Genomic DNA, 17,535 nt, shown 5'->3' on the forward strand with positions numbered 1-17,535 from the left:
CCAGCTCAGGCCAGGATATGAGAACAGATATGATTGGTGATTTGATTAGCACAGCCCTATTTGGACAGCAGATGTTATTTCCCATCCCCTGCCAGCTTATACTGATAACTCCAGTCAGTGCTATCAATCTTTTCCAGCTTTCACAAGGCTGTTTCTTTTAGATAAGGAATTTCCCTTTATAAACCTGTCAGCTAATTATGATGCTGCTTTATTTTGTTCCTCATTTGTTTCTGTAAGCCCACTGTTCCTGAGCTGTCTTGGTGATGGGTTTAACCTTTATTTTATTGAGTGTTTCTAATAAATCCTGAAAACCACTTATGGAAGGTTTGGGGTTTTGTTTTTTATTGTTGTTGTTGTCTGTTTTGTTTTGTTTTTTTTCAATTTTTCAATTTTTTTTCTCAACTTTAATGAACAGGATTCCAAAAGAGGATTTGGAATTGCAGTGTCTGGAGGCAGAGACAACCCCCACTTTGAAAATGGAGAAACATCAATCGTCATTTCTGACGTACTTCCGGGTGGACCCGCTGATGGGCTGCTTCAGTGAGTGTGTTTGCTTCCCACCCCCAACTCCTGCCAGCCCCACTGGTTAGCCCTAGACAAGGTGTTTTGGGTGGTGTACGCTTTTGAAATTAAAAAAAAAAAAAAACCTACGTGTGTGTGTGTGTGTGTGTGTGTGTGTGTGTGTGTGTACCTGGCAAAAAAATGTATACACATGACTTGTATTCATCTTTTGTTATCGGTATATATTGAGTATTACAATTTTAATATAGTTTTTTTTTCCTTTCTTAAAATGTGTATATATTTTTTGGCACTCTCTCTGTATATGTCTTCAAGAGGAAATTGAGACCATAACAAACCATGATTTTTGGTTGTTTGTTTTGTTTTTAATTTTTTTTTGATTGGGGAATATTGGGGAACAGTGTGTATTTCCAGGACCTATCAACTCCATCCAAGTCAAGTTGTTGTTTTCAATCTAGTTGTAGAGGGCGCAGCTCACTGGCCCATGTGGGAATCAAACCGGCGACATTGGTGTTATGAGCACAGCACTCTAACCAACTGAGCCAACTTGCTGCCCATAACACACCATGTTTTAACAATCCCTAGTCCTTTGGGAACATCCAAATTTTGGAGTAAGGAGAACAGTTGTTTCCATAGGAAGATTGTTCTGTCACAACTATCATTTCTGGATTTCGGGACCACTTCTGAACGTGGAGTATAATAACATTGGCATGCTTTTGTTTTGCCCTAATACCTACCCTACACTTTATATTTATTTTAATTCATGTTCATTAAGAATTTAATGAGGAAACTCTTGACTTAGTGATTATCTGATTTCGTAAGAGGGTTGTGGAAATTTGGGAAATTTTTGACATGAAGACACAAGTTTTCCACTTGCCAGCCTTCTGGTCTGAAGAGATAATGCCATTTGAAACAAATGCATGTCTGAGTCCCTCATTTCTCAGGGCAGAATTTAAAATTAATTACGTGACTGCCTTGGCTGGATAGCCCCAGAGTTTAGGTTCCATTGACATTTCAAGTCTCTATGAGTCTATTATAGTTAGTAGTCTTTCATAGAGACCAAAGTAGAATTTTAAAATGCTTTTTGAGCTGATAAAAAATTAAGAGTTAGGGTTCTGTGACTTCCAAATTTCTTTAAGAATCTGAGGCAAGCTCTTGACTTCTTCCCGTTCCAAACACAAGAGGATATAAATCTTCTTCAGGGGCGGGGGGTGGTGGGAATTTGTTTGTAGACTTCCGGAAGGCCCACTGTGCACCTGGGGTCAGGAGGCCTGATGCAGGAGTTCATTTGTGCTTAGACCTCGCCACTGGCCAGTGGCTCCTGGAGGGACCCTGTGGTGGGTCCTTCTCCCCGACTGGTTTCTAGTAGACACTAAAAGTGTCAAAAAGTGGACTGGGTGGCTCCTGGGTTTCTTCCTCAGAAGATCTCAGACTGAATTGACTGATTAAATTTGGGGAGTTATCACACATCGAGCCGTTTAATAAGCATTTCAGATCAATGTGGTACCTGTATTTGTTCCTAAGTAAATGATTTACAGTGAGTGAACACATGCAAGTTTTTCACATCCCGTTTCCTTTTTTTTTTTTTTTTTCTTTGCAGAGAAAATGATAGGGTGGTCATGGTTAATGGCACGCCCATGGAGGGTGTGCTCCATTCATTTGCTGTTCAGCAGCTGAGAAAAAGTGGGAAGATTGCTTCCATTGTAAGTTCGGGGTCTGTTTTCTGTTTGCCTCCACAGCATTTTGTTTTTAATGCACAGAAGAAAAGTACCACTTGCTTTTAAACCCTGGACAGAATTCCATAATCTAGGGACCGCTACTTGTTGCATCTTCAGTACTTTACGCGGGTGATGTAATGGATGATGTAAAGATGTACGTCATTCCTCCGTGGCTCTTCCTTGTCTTTCTTCTAACTTCTTAAGACCATTGATTCTCTTCTCTGAGTGAGTTTGCCTTGCAAGACAGGTTAGACGATTATTCCCTGTAAGAATTAACTAGATTGAGAACAGTGGTAAAACAGCATTAATTTAGAAAATAAATTTCAGCTCAAAAACTCATGTGTAAAGGCACACACAAGATCTGTTACATCTTCATAAACTAGAGTGTCTTAGCAAATCTTGGCAGTCTATAGCATTCATTCATTTATTTGCTCACTCATTCATTCAGCAAAAACATTGGTTGAGAATCAACTGAGCCAGGCTCCACTTGGCCCTGGAGCAGGTTTGTGCTGCAAGTCGTGTTTACTCGAGTGGGGCAAGTGGACACACAAAACGAGTGTTTGGAACACAGTGAGTTTAAGGGCCTTGCTAATGGGTTGCACCGAGTAGGTGGTGTTTCATTTTTTTTTTCAACTTTATATGATGAAAAATTTCAAACAAAAGAAAAGTTCAAAGATTAATGTAATAAACTCATGTATCTTCTGTCTGTTAATATTCTGCCATACTTACTCGGTTTTTCTCTCTTGATTTTACAATGTATGTAAACACAGTTTTAATGAACCATTTGAGGGGAAGCTGCAGAGAGGAGAGTTCAATCCTCCTTCAGCATATGTCTCCTAAATAAGGACTTTCTTCTACGTTACTGTTATACTATTATCCTCTAAGAAAATTAATAACTGCAATATCATGTACTATCCAGTCCATATCCTAAGATATCTTTGACAGATTTTTTTTTCTTCTCCATCTAGGATTCAAAGTTCATTCATTGCATTTGGTCCTTATTTTTTTAGTCCCTTCTAGGATGGTTCCTCTTTCCCTTTCCTCTTCCCCAACTCCTCTTTTTAAAATGACACTGACTTGGAAGAATATAGGCAGTTGTATATAGAATGTCTTGCTTTGTGGATTCCCATCTTTAAAACTTAGTGAATTAAAGCCCTGGGTGCTTTTCACACTGAGTAGAAGCAGGTTTTTGAGGCACTGTGTTGAAAGTTTTATAATCGTTGTCTGATTTTATTCTCAATCTTATGAGGTCTTTACTGGCCCTGTTTTCCACAGAAGGAATCCAAGGCTTACTGATATTGGGACACACAATTTTACTGGCAGGAGAACCAGAGCTCTTAACCACTGCATTCTCTACATTTAATTGTGATTGTCATACGTCCCCACTGTGTTTGGTTAACAGGTGGTCAAGAGGCCCCGGAAGGTCCAGCTGGCCCCGCCGCAGGCCGGCCCTCCTCTCAGTGAAGATGACCGGGCTTTTGAGGTGATGGACGAGTTTGATGGTAGAAGTACCCGCAGCGGGTACAGTGAGAGGTACAGCGAGAGGAGCCGGCTCCGCAGCTGGGAGGACAGCCTGGAGAGGGGGCATCCCCACGATCGGCCATGCAGCCGGGAGCGGGACCGGAGCCGCGGCCGGAGCCTGGAGCGGGGTCTGGACCAGGAAGACTGTGGCCGAGCCCGAGACCGGAGCCGTGGCCGGAGCCTGGAGCGGGGCCTGGACCATGATGATTATGGCCGAGCCCGAGACCGGAGCCGTGGCCGGAGCCTGGAGCGGGGCCTGGACCAAGACTATGGGCGAGCCCGAGAAAGCAGCCGCGGCCGGAGCGCTGACCAGGCCTATGACCGGGCCTACAGCCCGGAGGAGGAGTACAGCCGCAGGGCACAGCCAGATGCCTGGTACGAGGTGTCCCGGAGCCGCAGCCGTGAGCACCTCCGCTTGCGCAGCCCCAGCCCTGAGCCGAGAGGGCGGCCAGACCACCCAGGCCATCCGGAAACGGACAGGCCCATCGGGGTCCTTTTGACGAAAAGCAAAGCAAATGAAGGTAGTGATGCTTGGTGAAGAAAAAGCACTAGTATAATCCTAATGGCTAAGTCTTACATGACACTTACTTTGCTCCAAATACTGACCTAAATGCTTTGCACAGCTTAGCTCATTTCACCTCCATCACCACCTTATGTAGGAGTTACTCATATCTTCCCTTTATAGACAAGGAAGCTGAGGCACAGAAAAGCTCACTGACTTGCACATTGAATTTGTTCAGGCTGCAGAAATTCCGCTTTAAACTGGTAGGCCAGTGGTTCTCAAAGCAGCATAATTGTCACCTGGACACTTGTTAGAAATGCAGATTCTGAGGCCCCAGTCCAGCCATACTGACCCAGAAACACTGGGGTGGGCCCTGGAGTCTGTGTATTAACAACCTCTCCTGGTGAGCCTGGTGCGGCTTAAATTAATGAAACCGCAGTAGAGGACAGTACTCTAGCTAATCTTGATCACATTTTTCCTCTAAGCCAGGGCGTATGCTGAATAGTCTCGTTTCATCCTCACCAGCACCTTGTGTGTTAGTAGGAGACGCCAGTCCTCTTACAGGTGAGAGTATCAAAGTTCAGAGACGTTTGGGGTTATGCCCATGCGTGAGGCAGGCTCTGCTCAGGCTGTCTGTCGGTCGTTGCGTGGCTGGAGCATCTGCACAGACTTAATGACACCCAGAATTAACTAAAGCCCCGTGTGGCAGCCAGAGAAGCTCCTAGCTGTCGCAGTTTAGGTCCTAGAACTCAGAAAGGGCAAGCACCTTGCTCACAGCCCAAAGCCAGTAAGTGGTAGACTAGAACTCAAACTCCATCTCCTGGACATAGATGGTTAGGAAACAAGACACAAGTAGATGAATGAGCAGGGCTTTAGAGCCCAGTGTTTAGCTCTTCCTTGCATTGATTCTTGGCTTCTGACTTTTTAAATTCCTTGTGAGAAATGTTTTACCTCCTTTTGTTCTCTAATTGTTCTCTTTCTAAGGGGAAAAAAGATAAAGAGCACCTGAGAATACAAAGTGAAAGACTACTGATTTTCAGATTGGGGATTTGCATTGTAAATAGCCTACCTCTGAGGAATGTGCATCTTAGGAGGTTTAAGGATTCTATAGAAACTGTATAACCATTTATAATGCCATATTAATTCATCAACCTCCAAGACACTGCAAAGCCATTCTGCTCCCAGATTGAAAGGTGGACTGTAGAGAAGTTTGAGAAAGGTGACTTGGCATGAGACCTCCTTCAAGAGGGGTCTGATGCACATTCCGTAAGACTTGCACCCCAGGTTCTTGCTTTTCAAACTTTCCTCTTCTTCTTCCTCCTCCTTTCCTCCTTCCCTTCCCTTCCTCCTCTTCCTCTTTTTCTTCCCTCTCCTCCTTCTTCCGCAATAAGAACCACATCTTGCAAACAATCTTGGATGTATCTGCATATAAAATCTTGAGAAAGTTTCGTGGAATAGTACTTTATGTGATGCATTCTGAGAGGTTCCATTACATGAAATTTAAAAATGCTGGTCACAACTAACTACACTGATTTCAAGACTCACTAATGGGTCGTGACCCACAATTTAAAAAGACATTGTCCGAAGAGACTGCCCAGGTCATGCCTGGTCTTAGTAATACTATCCAGGAAACAAGGATTATGCCCCTTGGCTGATACAGCATTTTACTCCTGGGCCATTTTGTTCCTCAAACTTAGAATTCATTAAAGAAAAAGAAAAGTTCTACTTTTTAAAAGATTTTTTTTGCCATCTTTGTTGAGATTACAGAATAACTTAGCTATCACTGGCTAGCGTGGCATACGAATTAATCTTTAAAGAAATATGGCAGTAGGCAAGGCCTACATTTGATAAAGAAAAATATCCGTTCATATGTGTATGGTCAGTTATTGCATTTCATGGGCACCAAATAACCTCCTGGTAATGTCTTAGACGCTGGTCAACTGATTTTTTTCCCCTCCTTCATAGAAGTGATGTCCACGTACACAACAGTAAATCTATTTGCAACCTTACAAGTGCAGTTTTTAAGAAAGGAATTGTTGATATATGAGAAAGAAGTCATCACCTGAGCTTATCTCAGCCTTCTGTCCTGGCCAATAGGGAATTGTCATCCAGGAAAGAAGATGCTGTTTTACCCTTATTTTCTTGAGTATCAGCTTCCTAAGGAGGTGTTGGTGGACCTCAACACTTTTAATCATTATGGTTAGATCTGATGTTACTGTAAGTCGTTTAAAACTTATCTTTAAACCTACTTCATAACTTTTCTAAGTGGCAAAAAATTACTTTGTTTCATAATTATAAGATTTTTGAGTCTAGACTAGTAATAATACAATTGGAATGTGCCTTTTTAAAAACCTACTAGACTGTTGTAGCTTTCAAAAAAGTAACCAAAATTTATTCTTAAAATATGTATTTTTACAACTTGAATAAGTAAAATCAGAATAGCCTGAATAGTATTTAATACATTTTAAAACATGCATACTTAGTAAATGCAGTGTTTTTTTTCTTTTGAGTAATTCAAAGTCCGGAAAGCTCCAGAGCTATGTTGGTTTTAGTCAAATACTTTTTTACTTTGCCTGGCTTATTTACCCCTTTTCTTCACACACTGAAATTTTTTCAGTGCCAAACTCCACATAATCTAAATTGTTACAGATGAAGGCTATTCTGTTTGCAGTGCTTTCCTTAGACAACTGCGTTGTCAGCATAACATGCCTATTAAGATGTACTGAATTGGATTTTTCGACCCAACATTTTATTTTGAAAAGTGTTTATTTTATAGCAAGTACTCGTATATAGTTTTTAGCCTAGTTTTACCAGTTGCTAACGTTCTGCCACATTTGGTTCCTTTTTCCTTCCGTTCTTCCCCTTTTCTCCAGCGTCTCCCTCTCCTTCCTCCCCACCTCTCCTGTATGTCAGTGGTGGTTTGCAACCACTTGAAAGTAAGTTGCAGGCAGTGTAACGCTTAACCTCTAAATATTTCAGCAGGTACCTCCTGAGGGTAAGAGTGTTCTCCTACATGACCATGCCTTTATCCCATTAACATTACTATTTCTTTTAATATATTATAGTACAGTTCATTTTGAAGTTGCTCCAAACTAATGTAACTCAACCACCACCCACCCCACCCCCCCCACACACACACCTCTTCCCCACATTGAATCAGGGATCTTGTGAAGGTTCATGCATTGCATTTGGTTTTTATGTCTCTAAATCTAGACTACTCCCTCTGCCTCTTTTGTTTTTTTATGACACTGACTTTTTAAATGATTCCAGGCCAGTTGTCTTACAGAATGTCTCACATGCAAAACTGATTTTTCGTAAACATGTTTAAATAGTCGTAAAAACCAAACTAAGTTTTCTGAACAAGTTGATGAACTATGCATATGTGTATGTGTTTGTCTCCTAGAGTATGGTCTCCGGCTTGGGAGTCAGATCTTCATAAAGGAAATGACTGGTACCGGTCTGGCAACCAAAGATGGCAACCTGCACGAAGGGGACATAATTCTCAAGGTGGGCAGACAGACGTAGAGGACAATCAGATTCATGCTTGGTTTCATAGTTTGCATTTTCACATTTAAGTGCCAATACAGTGAAACTTCGCTGGAATGGGAGTCAAAGTTGATAGTAAGACAGGCAGGGAAGAGCTGCAGCGAGAGATCATTTTTTCAGAAAAACCAGACTTGGAGATTTGTAATAGTTTAATGTCAGTTTTAAGAACTATCTCAATGAATACCTTTCTTCTTCCCTGTTTATTTAAAGTTTAAGCTCCTATTCCCTAAACTAAGGAAAGATGAGAGGGAGAGTTGGTGGTATATGAATGCTGAATATTTAATAGTTTTTGTAAACCTCTCCGGTCAGGAAACATGTTCCAGTAGTAAACCAAACCATCGTCTTGAGCTTGGAAGTTAAATAAATTAGCAGAGTAACTTAAGTACACTACAGCTCTCTCACGCCTGTATTTGGGATCCAGGTATGCAAGGTTATCTTTAATTTAAAGGATAAGTCATTTTTATTTAGGCAGTCATCCTGAAGCCCATGTCTGTTTGACTAGATGAGAAAAACAAAGCCTTGACACTTTCAAAATGGAAAATAGGAAATTTTCTGTTTTGCCGTTGAATAGTTGTATTGCATATAACGTTACTATTCTTTACAAACACAGATAAATGGAACTGTAACTGAGAACATGTCTTTAACGGATGCTCGAAAACTGATAGAAAAGTCAAGAGGAAAACTCCAGCTAGTGGTGTTGAGAGACAGCAAGCAGACGCTCATCAACATCCCATCGTTAAATGACAGTGACTCAGAAATAGAAGGTAAAGAAGGAGGAGGCTGTGTGCTTTAGCTGGAAGCGAGGAAGCCGGTTGCTTCTGCATTCTTGTCTCTGTTTAGCATAGCCACCAGCTGCCAGTTACATTTCCAATAAAAACCTTTCTTTTAAACTTTAATTCCACAAGATAAGTGTGCTTGGTCATCATTTTCTTATTAAAGTGTCTGTTGAAATTAGGTTTCCAATAGGACATTCTGGTGTACTTGTGAACTCTGATTGGGCCACTGAAAACAATGTGAAAAATGTTTGTACTAGCAATTCAAAAAACTAACCACATACATTTGTAAATTGCTTATTTTTGCACTTTCTCATGGTTTTTTTAAAGTAGCCATTAATATTTCCAACAAAGAGAAGACGTGCAGAGGATAACAGGAACAGGTCAACGCTATAAAGAATTAGAACGGCCTAGATTGTATTTTTTGGTTAGCAATCCGTGTCACCTCTTCTCTTTTATGAAACTATTCATTTCTTGAATATGAATTATACATAGGATAACATTTTAACCACATACAAATTCCCAATAGAAATAATCATGGTATTTCCTAGTTAGCTGTCTAGTATTATTGTCTTTGTGCAGAAAAGTTTCGAAAAAATGTATTAACTTCTCAAGTTTTAAAACAGAGGTTGACTTTTAAAAGAATTGCTTAATAAAGCTTAGTTTAACTTCCATTATATCAAAAGTCTAAGCCGTGGGTCATTGCCATGAGTGCAGTGCAGAAAAACCAAAGGAGTACGAGAAGTCATCCCAGCGTGCTGGGGGGCTACAATTTATCTCCTTGCTATTCAAAGTGTGGTCCTCGGTCCACCAGCAGCATCTGGGAGCTTGATTGAACCCTGAGTATCAGGCCCCATCCCAGAACAACTGCATTCTAACGAAAGCCCAGGTGATTTGTATGTGCATTGATGTTTGAGAAACACTGGTCTGCTTGGTTGAAATGAATGTGTACGTATATGGCCCAGTAATTGCATTTTGACTCTTCAGTAGCAGCTTTAATGGAAAGTGTAATGAAAGAGGAATTGTCACATTCTGTATTTGGCTTCCTCTTTATTAATTAATACTGTTCCCGTCAAACTATCAGATATTTTTCAGTTCAGGAAGACCGTTAGGCTAATAGCACATTTACTGCCTGGCTCTCTTCCGCTTCCCATGTTTCCTACCCAGAGAATAGGATAATTTTTGGTACAGGTCTTAAATATTTAATTTAAGAAGTCTTTTCTTATTTTGAAACCAGATATCTCGGAAATAGAGTCAAACCATTCGTTTTCTCCAGAGGAGAGACGGCGGCAGTATTCCGATTATGATTATCATTCCTCAAATGAAAAACTGAAGGAAAGGCCAAAGTAAGGTCATGGGTATTTTCCCTTGCACATGTCACTCAGAGTGTACACATGTACGTATTTGCGAATCTGCTACATTATGAGATATTAACATGACATGTGCTTAAGTTCAAGAGAGGAGATGCAGAGCAGGTGGTCCAGGATGGGTGCCACCCCCACTCCCTTTAAGTCCACGGGGGATATTGCAGCTGCGGTGGGCACAGAGACCAGCAAGGAACCCAGATACCAAGAGGAAGCCCCAGGTGAGGCTCATGCTCGGTAAATCCAGAGGGTGGCTGCGAGGAGAGAAATGGTAAAAAAAAATCGTTTACAAACATGCAACAGGAATGCCTGCCTCTCTCTCTTATTATTGAAAAAGTACAAAGAATAACAGCCCTTCTATATGCCAACAGCTAGGTCATATTTTGTTACATTTGGTTAGTTGTGGTCCTTTTGTCTCCCATATCTCATCTCACCCTTGCACTGTTTCTGCTTTTAACACTGACACCAAATGTGTCCCCCAACTACCATGTCTCGAATTCTCCAGGCACCAACTGGATGTCCTACCCTTCAATTCATTTCTGACACTGACCACCTGGAGTTAGTGCAGACCCCACAGGTTAAGGGCTTTGTCTCATAACATGCCCCCACTTCAGAGGCCAGTCACAAGTCCCAGGTTATCACCTTTACTTCTGACCAAGCGGACTTCCCATGCACTCCCACGCCCTGCCATCTTGCCATGAACCATTTGCTAGAATGGTTCACAGAACTGAGAAAGGCACTTCACTTACTATTACTGGGTGTTTTTGAATAAAGGACACAGCTCAGGAACAGCCAAGTGGAAGAGATGCAGAGGGCAAGGTATGGGGAAGTAGCGTGGAACTTCCATGCCCTCTCCTGGTGTGTCACCACCATGAGCATTGAGCACCACCCCCTCCCCCCATTACCTCCATGTCGTCACCAAACCTGAAGCAATCAAACCCCATAGTTTTTTATGGATTTTTATGGAGGATTTGTCATGTGCATCATTAATTATTAGGTTAGTGCAAAAGTAATTGTGGTTTTTGCAATTATTTTTAACCTTCTAAACGGCAGTTACTTTTGTATTAACCTATTTACTCAATCTCCAGCCCCTTTCCCCCTCCCTGGATGATGGGCAGGTAGGTCGAAAGTTCCAGGCTTGTCATCGTGGCTTGCTCATTCTGGCGACCAGCCTCTATCCCGAGGCCATCCAGGAGCCCGCAGGAGTCATCTCTTTAGAACAAAGGATCCTCCTAGCACCTGGGATATTCCAAAGGATGTAGGAACTCTGTGTCAAAGACCAAACATTACAGCAAAAGATGCCCCTGGCCCTCCTGGCACCTGGAAATTATGGGGATTTTTAGGAATTTTGTTTCAGGAATGGGGGGCAAAGACCAACTATATATTTTTAATTATGTCAGTCACATTTTCTCCTATTTGATTAGTTGAGTTCCTTTTATCTCCCATTTCTGATATCACCCCCATCCCCTAACTGTTCCCCTATCACCCTAAAACTATCACCATGACTTTGCATGCATAAGTATCTATCCTTAGGTGTAGATTTTTAGGTATAGGTTTTTTATAAAAAACCTTTAGGTATAGGTTTTTTAGGTATAAAAAAATGCTATCTTCTTGGACATATGATTATGCACCTTACTTATTGGATGTTCATTTCCCCTCCAATTGGTTTTGAGAAACGAATCAAGAAACTGTTGGTACCTGCTAATGTCTTAAAATTAAACGTGGCTTTAAAGACTTACTTTTGTCGTTTGATGTGATAACAAAAAATGTAGCATAAGGTACAGACTTGAATTTTTGGTGGGTTTTGGGAGATTTGTATTTTGAGACAAATAAACAAACTCCTGTCAGTCCAGGTTGATGATGTCAGGTGCTTTTTAATCCACAGCTCCTCAACCAAAACCAGTGCCGAGAACTTTCCTTCGTCCTAGTCCTGAAGATGAAGCCATATACGGGTATGTGTTTCAGTCTCTCTCTTTTGTTCCTCTTTCTTCTTCCACACAGCTCTAGCTCCTTAACTGAAATCCAGAAGAATGATGTTGTTGTTGTTGTTTTTTTAATTAAAGACGGCGATTTCGCATCTCATCAACCTCTATTACAAGTACTTATGAGAAAGAGAAATCATTTGTAGGAATAGTAAAATGTAGAAGTGGGTAAAGTTTGTGATGTTAATTTTGTTTGTTCTGTCACTTATCTGGCTTCCTCTCCAGAATGTGATTCTGAATATTTGAATTTGCCAGATCAGTAACTCCCAGCTAAATGAAGTTCTCCTTAACTATGGTGTCCCTGTGAGGGCAGCCGTGACATGATGTGAGTGGGGGGAGGGAAGTGACGCAGCGCGCTGTACTTGATACCGAGAACGCCCCGGTTCAGTGGTCAAGAGCAGCAGCTCATGGATTAGCCTCTGGCTTCCTTGGACCCAGGCTGTATGTCCATTTGACAAGGGCCCTGGGGTGGCAGCATGCTTTCCTTTGGAAGAATCCTGAACTGGGAGTCAGATGGCCTCGATTTTAGCCCTAACCCTGCCCTTTCTTTGCTTTCTAATCTTGAATGAACTCACATAAACATTCTGTATTTCTACATCTTCTCTGGTAAAGTGGGCCTATTATAGTCATCTTACAGTCCCAAGGAGAATAAAATTATAGATTACATAAGAAAAGTGAGAGTGTCTCAAACTATAAATCACTCCATAGATAGAAGAAATTAAATCTCTCATCATCTGCTAATGTTGGTTCCCCCTTGACAAAAATAATCTCCCATGTTTTTCTTCTGCAATTAAAACCATTGCAGTCCCAATACCAAAATGGTGAGGTTCAAAAAAGGAGACAGTGTGGGCCTTCGATTGGCTGGTGGCAATGACGTTGGGATATTTGTGGCTGGCATTCAAGAGGGTACCTCGGCAGAGCAAGAAGGCCTTCAAGAAGGGGACCAGATTCTGAAGGTAAGGAAAGCCTGGCCTGTTTCTAGAAGTTACTGGGAAAGAGTGGGGATCTTCTGGGGGGGGTGTCTTACATAAGGATGGGGGACGTGGGGAAGTTTGTGAAAATAGATCAGCTGCAGGTTGGTTGATGTCCAGCATCAAGGTCTCTGTTTCCCTGAAATGGGGTCCTGGAACCCACAGCTCACTGCTATGTCTGTGGGAATTTATGTAATGGTCAACACCCTTGCAGATATTTTTACTATTAACAGTTTGATTAACAAAAAAATTGAGACTCTTTAACTAAAGGTCAGGAGGAAGATCTTTCAAAAGATCTTGCTAATGTTTGTTTTTTCATTGATTTCCCTGCCTGGTTGTCACTCTTAAGGCAGTGTTCTGTAATTGAACAAAGGTGGGTGTTGGCACCAGATCTTCTGATTTGATCTCATCCGAGCCTCTCATTAGTTCTGTGACCCTGGCTCAACCTCTGAGACTCAGGTTTCTATATCTGTTCATTGGGGATAAGAATACCTGCCGTGCAGGGACCCTGGGAAAATTAGAATAGGTAGCACTCACAAGGCACCTCGCAAAGTCCAAAGGTCTGTGTCACTTTATGATCCCCATTGGAAAATATTAAGTCGCTGTCCTTCAATATGTTACTTACCTCTATAATTGTCCAAGAGGGGAAATTCTTGGTTACTCAAATAATGGTACTTTTAAAGTTACTATATGTACGTTTATATAATCTGTTGGTTTTAAAACAAAAAAGATAACTGACTCAGCTTTGCCATTTTATGAGATACGGGTAATGTATTTTCCATTGACTTCAGAATAAACTTAAAGAATGTCAGGTACCTTGTGGCTATACAAATACAGACCGCTAGGGAAGTGCCTTCACTGGAATTTCTGCTTCTGTAAACTAGCATTTCTTACGTAAGAGTTACTAGGAGGTCTGGTAAGAGCATCTAGCCTCAAAGGAAAGGGAATAAAAGCTGTAGAATTCCTGAGGAAGCAGGCAGCAGAGCCCTCTTCCTTTCTGGCTCTGGGCCCCGTTGCAGTAGTTCAGATTTCATTTCTGGAGCAGATGAAGGGCAAACCTTGATCATGAGCTTTGCTGAAGCTTTCCAGTGACATTCTAGACCCTCTTTGGCTCTGGGCAGGATCCTAGAAGACTAAGTGTACCTGAGTGAACCTCGTGGTACCACATGATCCTAGGAAACACCACTTACCAAGTGCCACAGATAAGAATCCCATCCGAGTGCCAGCTCATACCAATTTACTCTTGGGCTGATGCCAAAGAAGAAAAAGCATGTTTCCTAACGAGTGTGGGGCCATAGGAAATCAGGTTGGAATTTGGAAGCCTTTGCTCATGAATGGCTCAAGGGTACAATAATTTTGTACCCCGGGGGGATTTTCTGAATTTTCAAGAAAGAAAATAGAGAATTGACCTCAGGGCTTGACTGCGTGACCTCTCTGTAAGTTGTGAAAGACGGGGAGAGTCGCTGCCATAACTACAAGCTATGGTGGGCAGTGTTTCTTTATACTTAAGAAAATGTCTTGTTTCCTGTTATCACCTGGAGACAAGGAAGAAACTTGGGGAACTGGCTTTTTTTGCAATTATCCTCTGAAGGTCAGGCAATGGTCCTCATTCTTGGTTATAAATACATTTTCTGTTGACCACAAAAGGAGCCGTCAGGTTTACAAAGGGGTGAAAATGATAGAGCTCGTCTGCTGGGGCAGAGAAACTTCTGCACAGTCATAAGTTTAGCTGATACAGAATCCACTTCAGGCTCCCAGCAGACACGGCAGACCCTGTAGACTACTAAATAGATAATGAAAGAGGATATTTATTGGAGAGAACTGGACACTCTAACCTTCACGTATCGAAGTGCTGCCCTGGCTTTTTTGACTTGAATTTAGTTCAGCACTCTTTCATGGCCAAGTTGAATATATCTGGTGAACTGTGAACATATACTTACCGCTGTTTTCTGTCGCCGGTTTTTTAAGTGCAGCTCTTTTGTCAAGGTGACAGCCTGAGATGGGGAAGGAAAACATGAGTGTGCTGTGGCAGAATTATGTGCCGTATTAAGTAACCGAATTAGACGTGCTTTTGTGCTGGGCTTTATTATCTCTTTGTTTATTATTTATCTGATACGGTTGTCATTTCTCCTTCAGAAACTTTTAGGAGATGGAAAAGAGAAAAGAACTCCTCTAAGTTTGCCCATTAACCATGTAGATTTTTAAATGTAGCTACCATGTGTGCTTTAATTTTGACCATTAGGGTCTCACGTGACCCTAGACAACGACAGAGGGAACTTCAGGGTTTCCGCCAGCCGTGTGGCCCTGTCTGATTTAAATATACGTAAGCATATACAGTGCACTAAAAATCTACGTGTGGCCCTATATAGACACAGACACAGATCTGCAAATGAAATGGCGTAAGAAAGGGTTAGATACCAAAGTGCAATGGTCCCTAATTGGGGGGATGGAGAAATGGGAATGACAGTTGTCTTAAAGGCTAAATATTGTTTCAAAGGAAAAGTTAACTTGATTGCTTTTGCAAATCGCTTTATTTTAAAAACACCAAGTAAGTTTTCATCTACTGCCTATTTTCATTTAATCATAAATTCTAACATTAAATAAATTAGACTCAGTTAATGCTCTTTTTTCAGTACTAAAGCATTACTCTTCGATTAAAGGGTTCTATAGTGCTCAATGAGTGAAGAAAATATTTCATAGGAATTTTGTATCTTGTCACTTCTGTAATACATTATTGAAATATTGAGTACTTTAAAATAATGCTTGCATTTTATTTACTTGTAATTATTCTCTTTTAAAATGGTTTTAAAGGTACAGAACAAAGATACCAAAATGTCTTTTTCTTTGTGCCACATTTCAATTTTACTTGCTTTCTAACGTATCTTCCAAAAGCTGTTTACAGTGTCCCCCACCTCGGTCAGTGGGGAATAAATGGGGGCTCCTTGCCAGAAATACGTGTGTGTCAGAAGCTTAGATATATAAGCCTATATATTAAATTAATGGCCTGCCATGTAAGGCTAATAATGCACTTCAGTCTCATGAACTCATATTAAACACCTTTTAGGTAATAGAAGCTGTAGGAGAAAGGTAGAATTGGTCAGAATGCTTATGTTCGGGCTTTTCTTTGAACCAACTTAAAAACAGGGTTCACGCCGTAAGCTGAGCCAGCGTGCCGGTTTGCCGTAGACCCCACCACGTCCTGCTGCATTACAGTTATCTGTTTCACGATTACCTATTACCTCCCTGGCCACTTCTCTGGGAGACTCAAAGAAAACAGGGAGACACACACAACTACAAAAAATTTGCGACTGATCCAGTGACGAGCCCTTGATGGAATGTATATTCCTAAGGGTTGTTGGCAGTGTGGGGAAGCAGGAAAGTGTGGAGTTGCCCACGTAGCCCATGCCCATAGCAGGGTGCCGGGAGGGTTTGTGTAGAGACATACAGGACTTCTTTACATCTGGATTTTGCTTTGGGCAGGCCAAACAGATAATGAAAAATTCAGATGGCACCTGTTTATAAACACCTTTTTTTTTTTTTTTTTTCCTTCCTATTTGCCCTTCCTATCAGGTGAACACACAGGATTTCAGAGGGCTGGTTCGGGAGGATGCTGTCCTCTACCTGTTAGAAATCCCCAAAGGTGAAATGGTGACCATTTTAGCTCAGAGCCGAGCTGATGGTGAGCAAGTTTGGTCATTAGTTTAATGGCGGGGGAGGGAGGAAGATAGTGGGGTGGATGAGAGAGGAGACTTGGGATCAGAATAGGTAAATCTAGGTATTAAAAAAATTGAAGTAGATCTTAACACCTAATCTCTGGAGACAATCTGGGTACCATTTAATTTTTCTATAGAAGTGTTTTTTTGTGCACCTGCTGAAATAAATTTCACTAATTGTTTTAATTTGGAATAAAACTGCTTTTCTGAACAGTGATTCATCTGTAAGTACTGCCTAGAGTTATGTTTGAGTCTTTCACACCTTCCATAGATGGGTGCAAAGAGCCACCTCACTGGTCCGCTCCCACATTAACCCTTATCAGTCTCACAAGTGGCTTCACCTTTCCAGGCCTCATTGTTGTCATCTGTAAAATGAGGGTTGATGGTATCTTCCTTCTCTGCTTCCGAGGGTTGATTGACAACTGTACTAGTCAGGGTTCTTCAGAGCAACAGAACCAGTGTGTCTCTGTGTTTAGAGATTGATTGAGTCATTGATTGATTGATTATGGAGGCTGGCCAGTCCCAAGATCTGCAGGGTGAATGGCAAGCAGGAGACCCAGGGGAGGTGATATTTCCGTTTAAGTTCAAGACAAGAAAAAAACTGATGTACCGGGTCAAAGGCAGGAAGAGTTGGTTTTCTCCTATTCAGGAGAGGATTCAGCTTTTTATTGTATTCATGCCTTCAGCTGATTGGCTGAGGCTCACCTACGCCAGGGAGTGTAGTCTGCTTTACTTAGTCTACCAAGTTAAACATTAATCTCATCCCCAAACACCCAGAATGACGTTTGACCAAATATCTGGGCACCCCATGGCCCAGCCAAGCTGACACATAAAATTAACCATCACAGCAACTCCTAAAGATAGTTTTTTATCCTTCTTCCTGTTTGAGCCATGATTCCCATAGGGCCTATACACTTGAGTTCACT

At 41.6% G+C, this 17,535-nt stretch overlaps 1 protein-coding gene across 5 annotated transcripts in view; it reads left to right on the forward strand.

The window, feature by feature from the left end:
- Positions 1 to 17,535, forward strand: part of TJP2 (tight junction protein 2) — a 112,546-nt gene that overhangs the window by 77,735 nt on the left and 17,276 nt on the right. For all 5 annotated transcript variants that reach the window (XM_081066259.1, XM_081066261.1, XM_081066262.1 and 2 more), the window contains 10 exons: positions 416 to 540; positions 2,120 to 2,222; positions 3,640 to 4,279; positions 7,664 to 7,767; positions 8,417 to 8,570; positions 9,817 to 9,925; positions 10,031 to 10,164; positions 11,829 to 11,895; positions 12,731 to 12,881; positions 16,467 to 16,575. In XM_081066259.1, the coding sequence (XP_080922385.1) occupies positions 416 to 540; positions 2,120 to 2,222; positions 3,640 to 4,279; positions 7,664 to 7,767; positions 8,417 to 8,570; positions 9,817 to 9,925; positions 10,031 to 10,164; positions 11,829 to 11,895; positions 12,731 to 12,881; positions 16,467 to 16,575 (1,696 nt within the window). The remainder of the gene's footprint in view (positions 1 to 415; positions 541 to 2,119; positions 2,223 to 3,639; positions 4,280 to 7,663; positions 7,768 to 8,416; positions 8,571 to 9,816; positions 9,926 to 10,030; positions 10,165 to 11,828; positions 11,896 to 12,730; positions 12,882 to 16,466; positions 16,576 to 17,535) is intronic.

This window comes from Rhinolophus hipposideros, assembly GCF_964194185.1.
Source record: "Rhinolophus hipposideros genome assembly, chromosome: 11".
Classification (NCBI taxonomy): Eukaryota; Metazoa; Chordata; class Mammalia; order Chiroptera; family Rhinolophidae; genus Rhinolophus; species Rhinolophus hipposideros.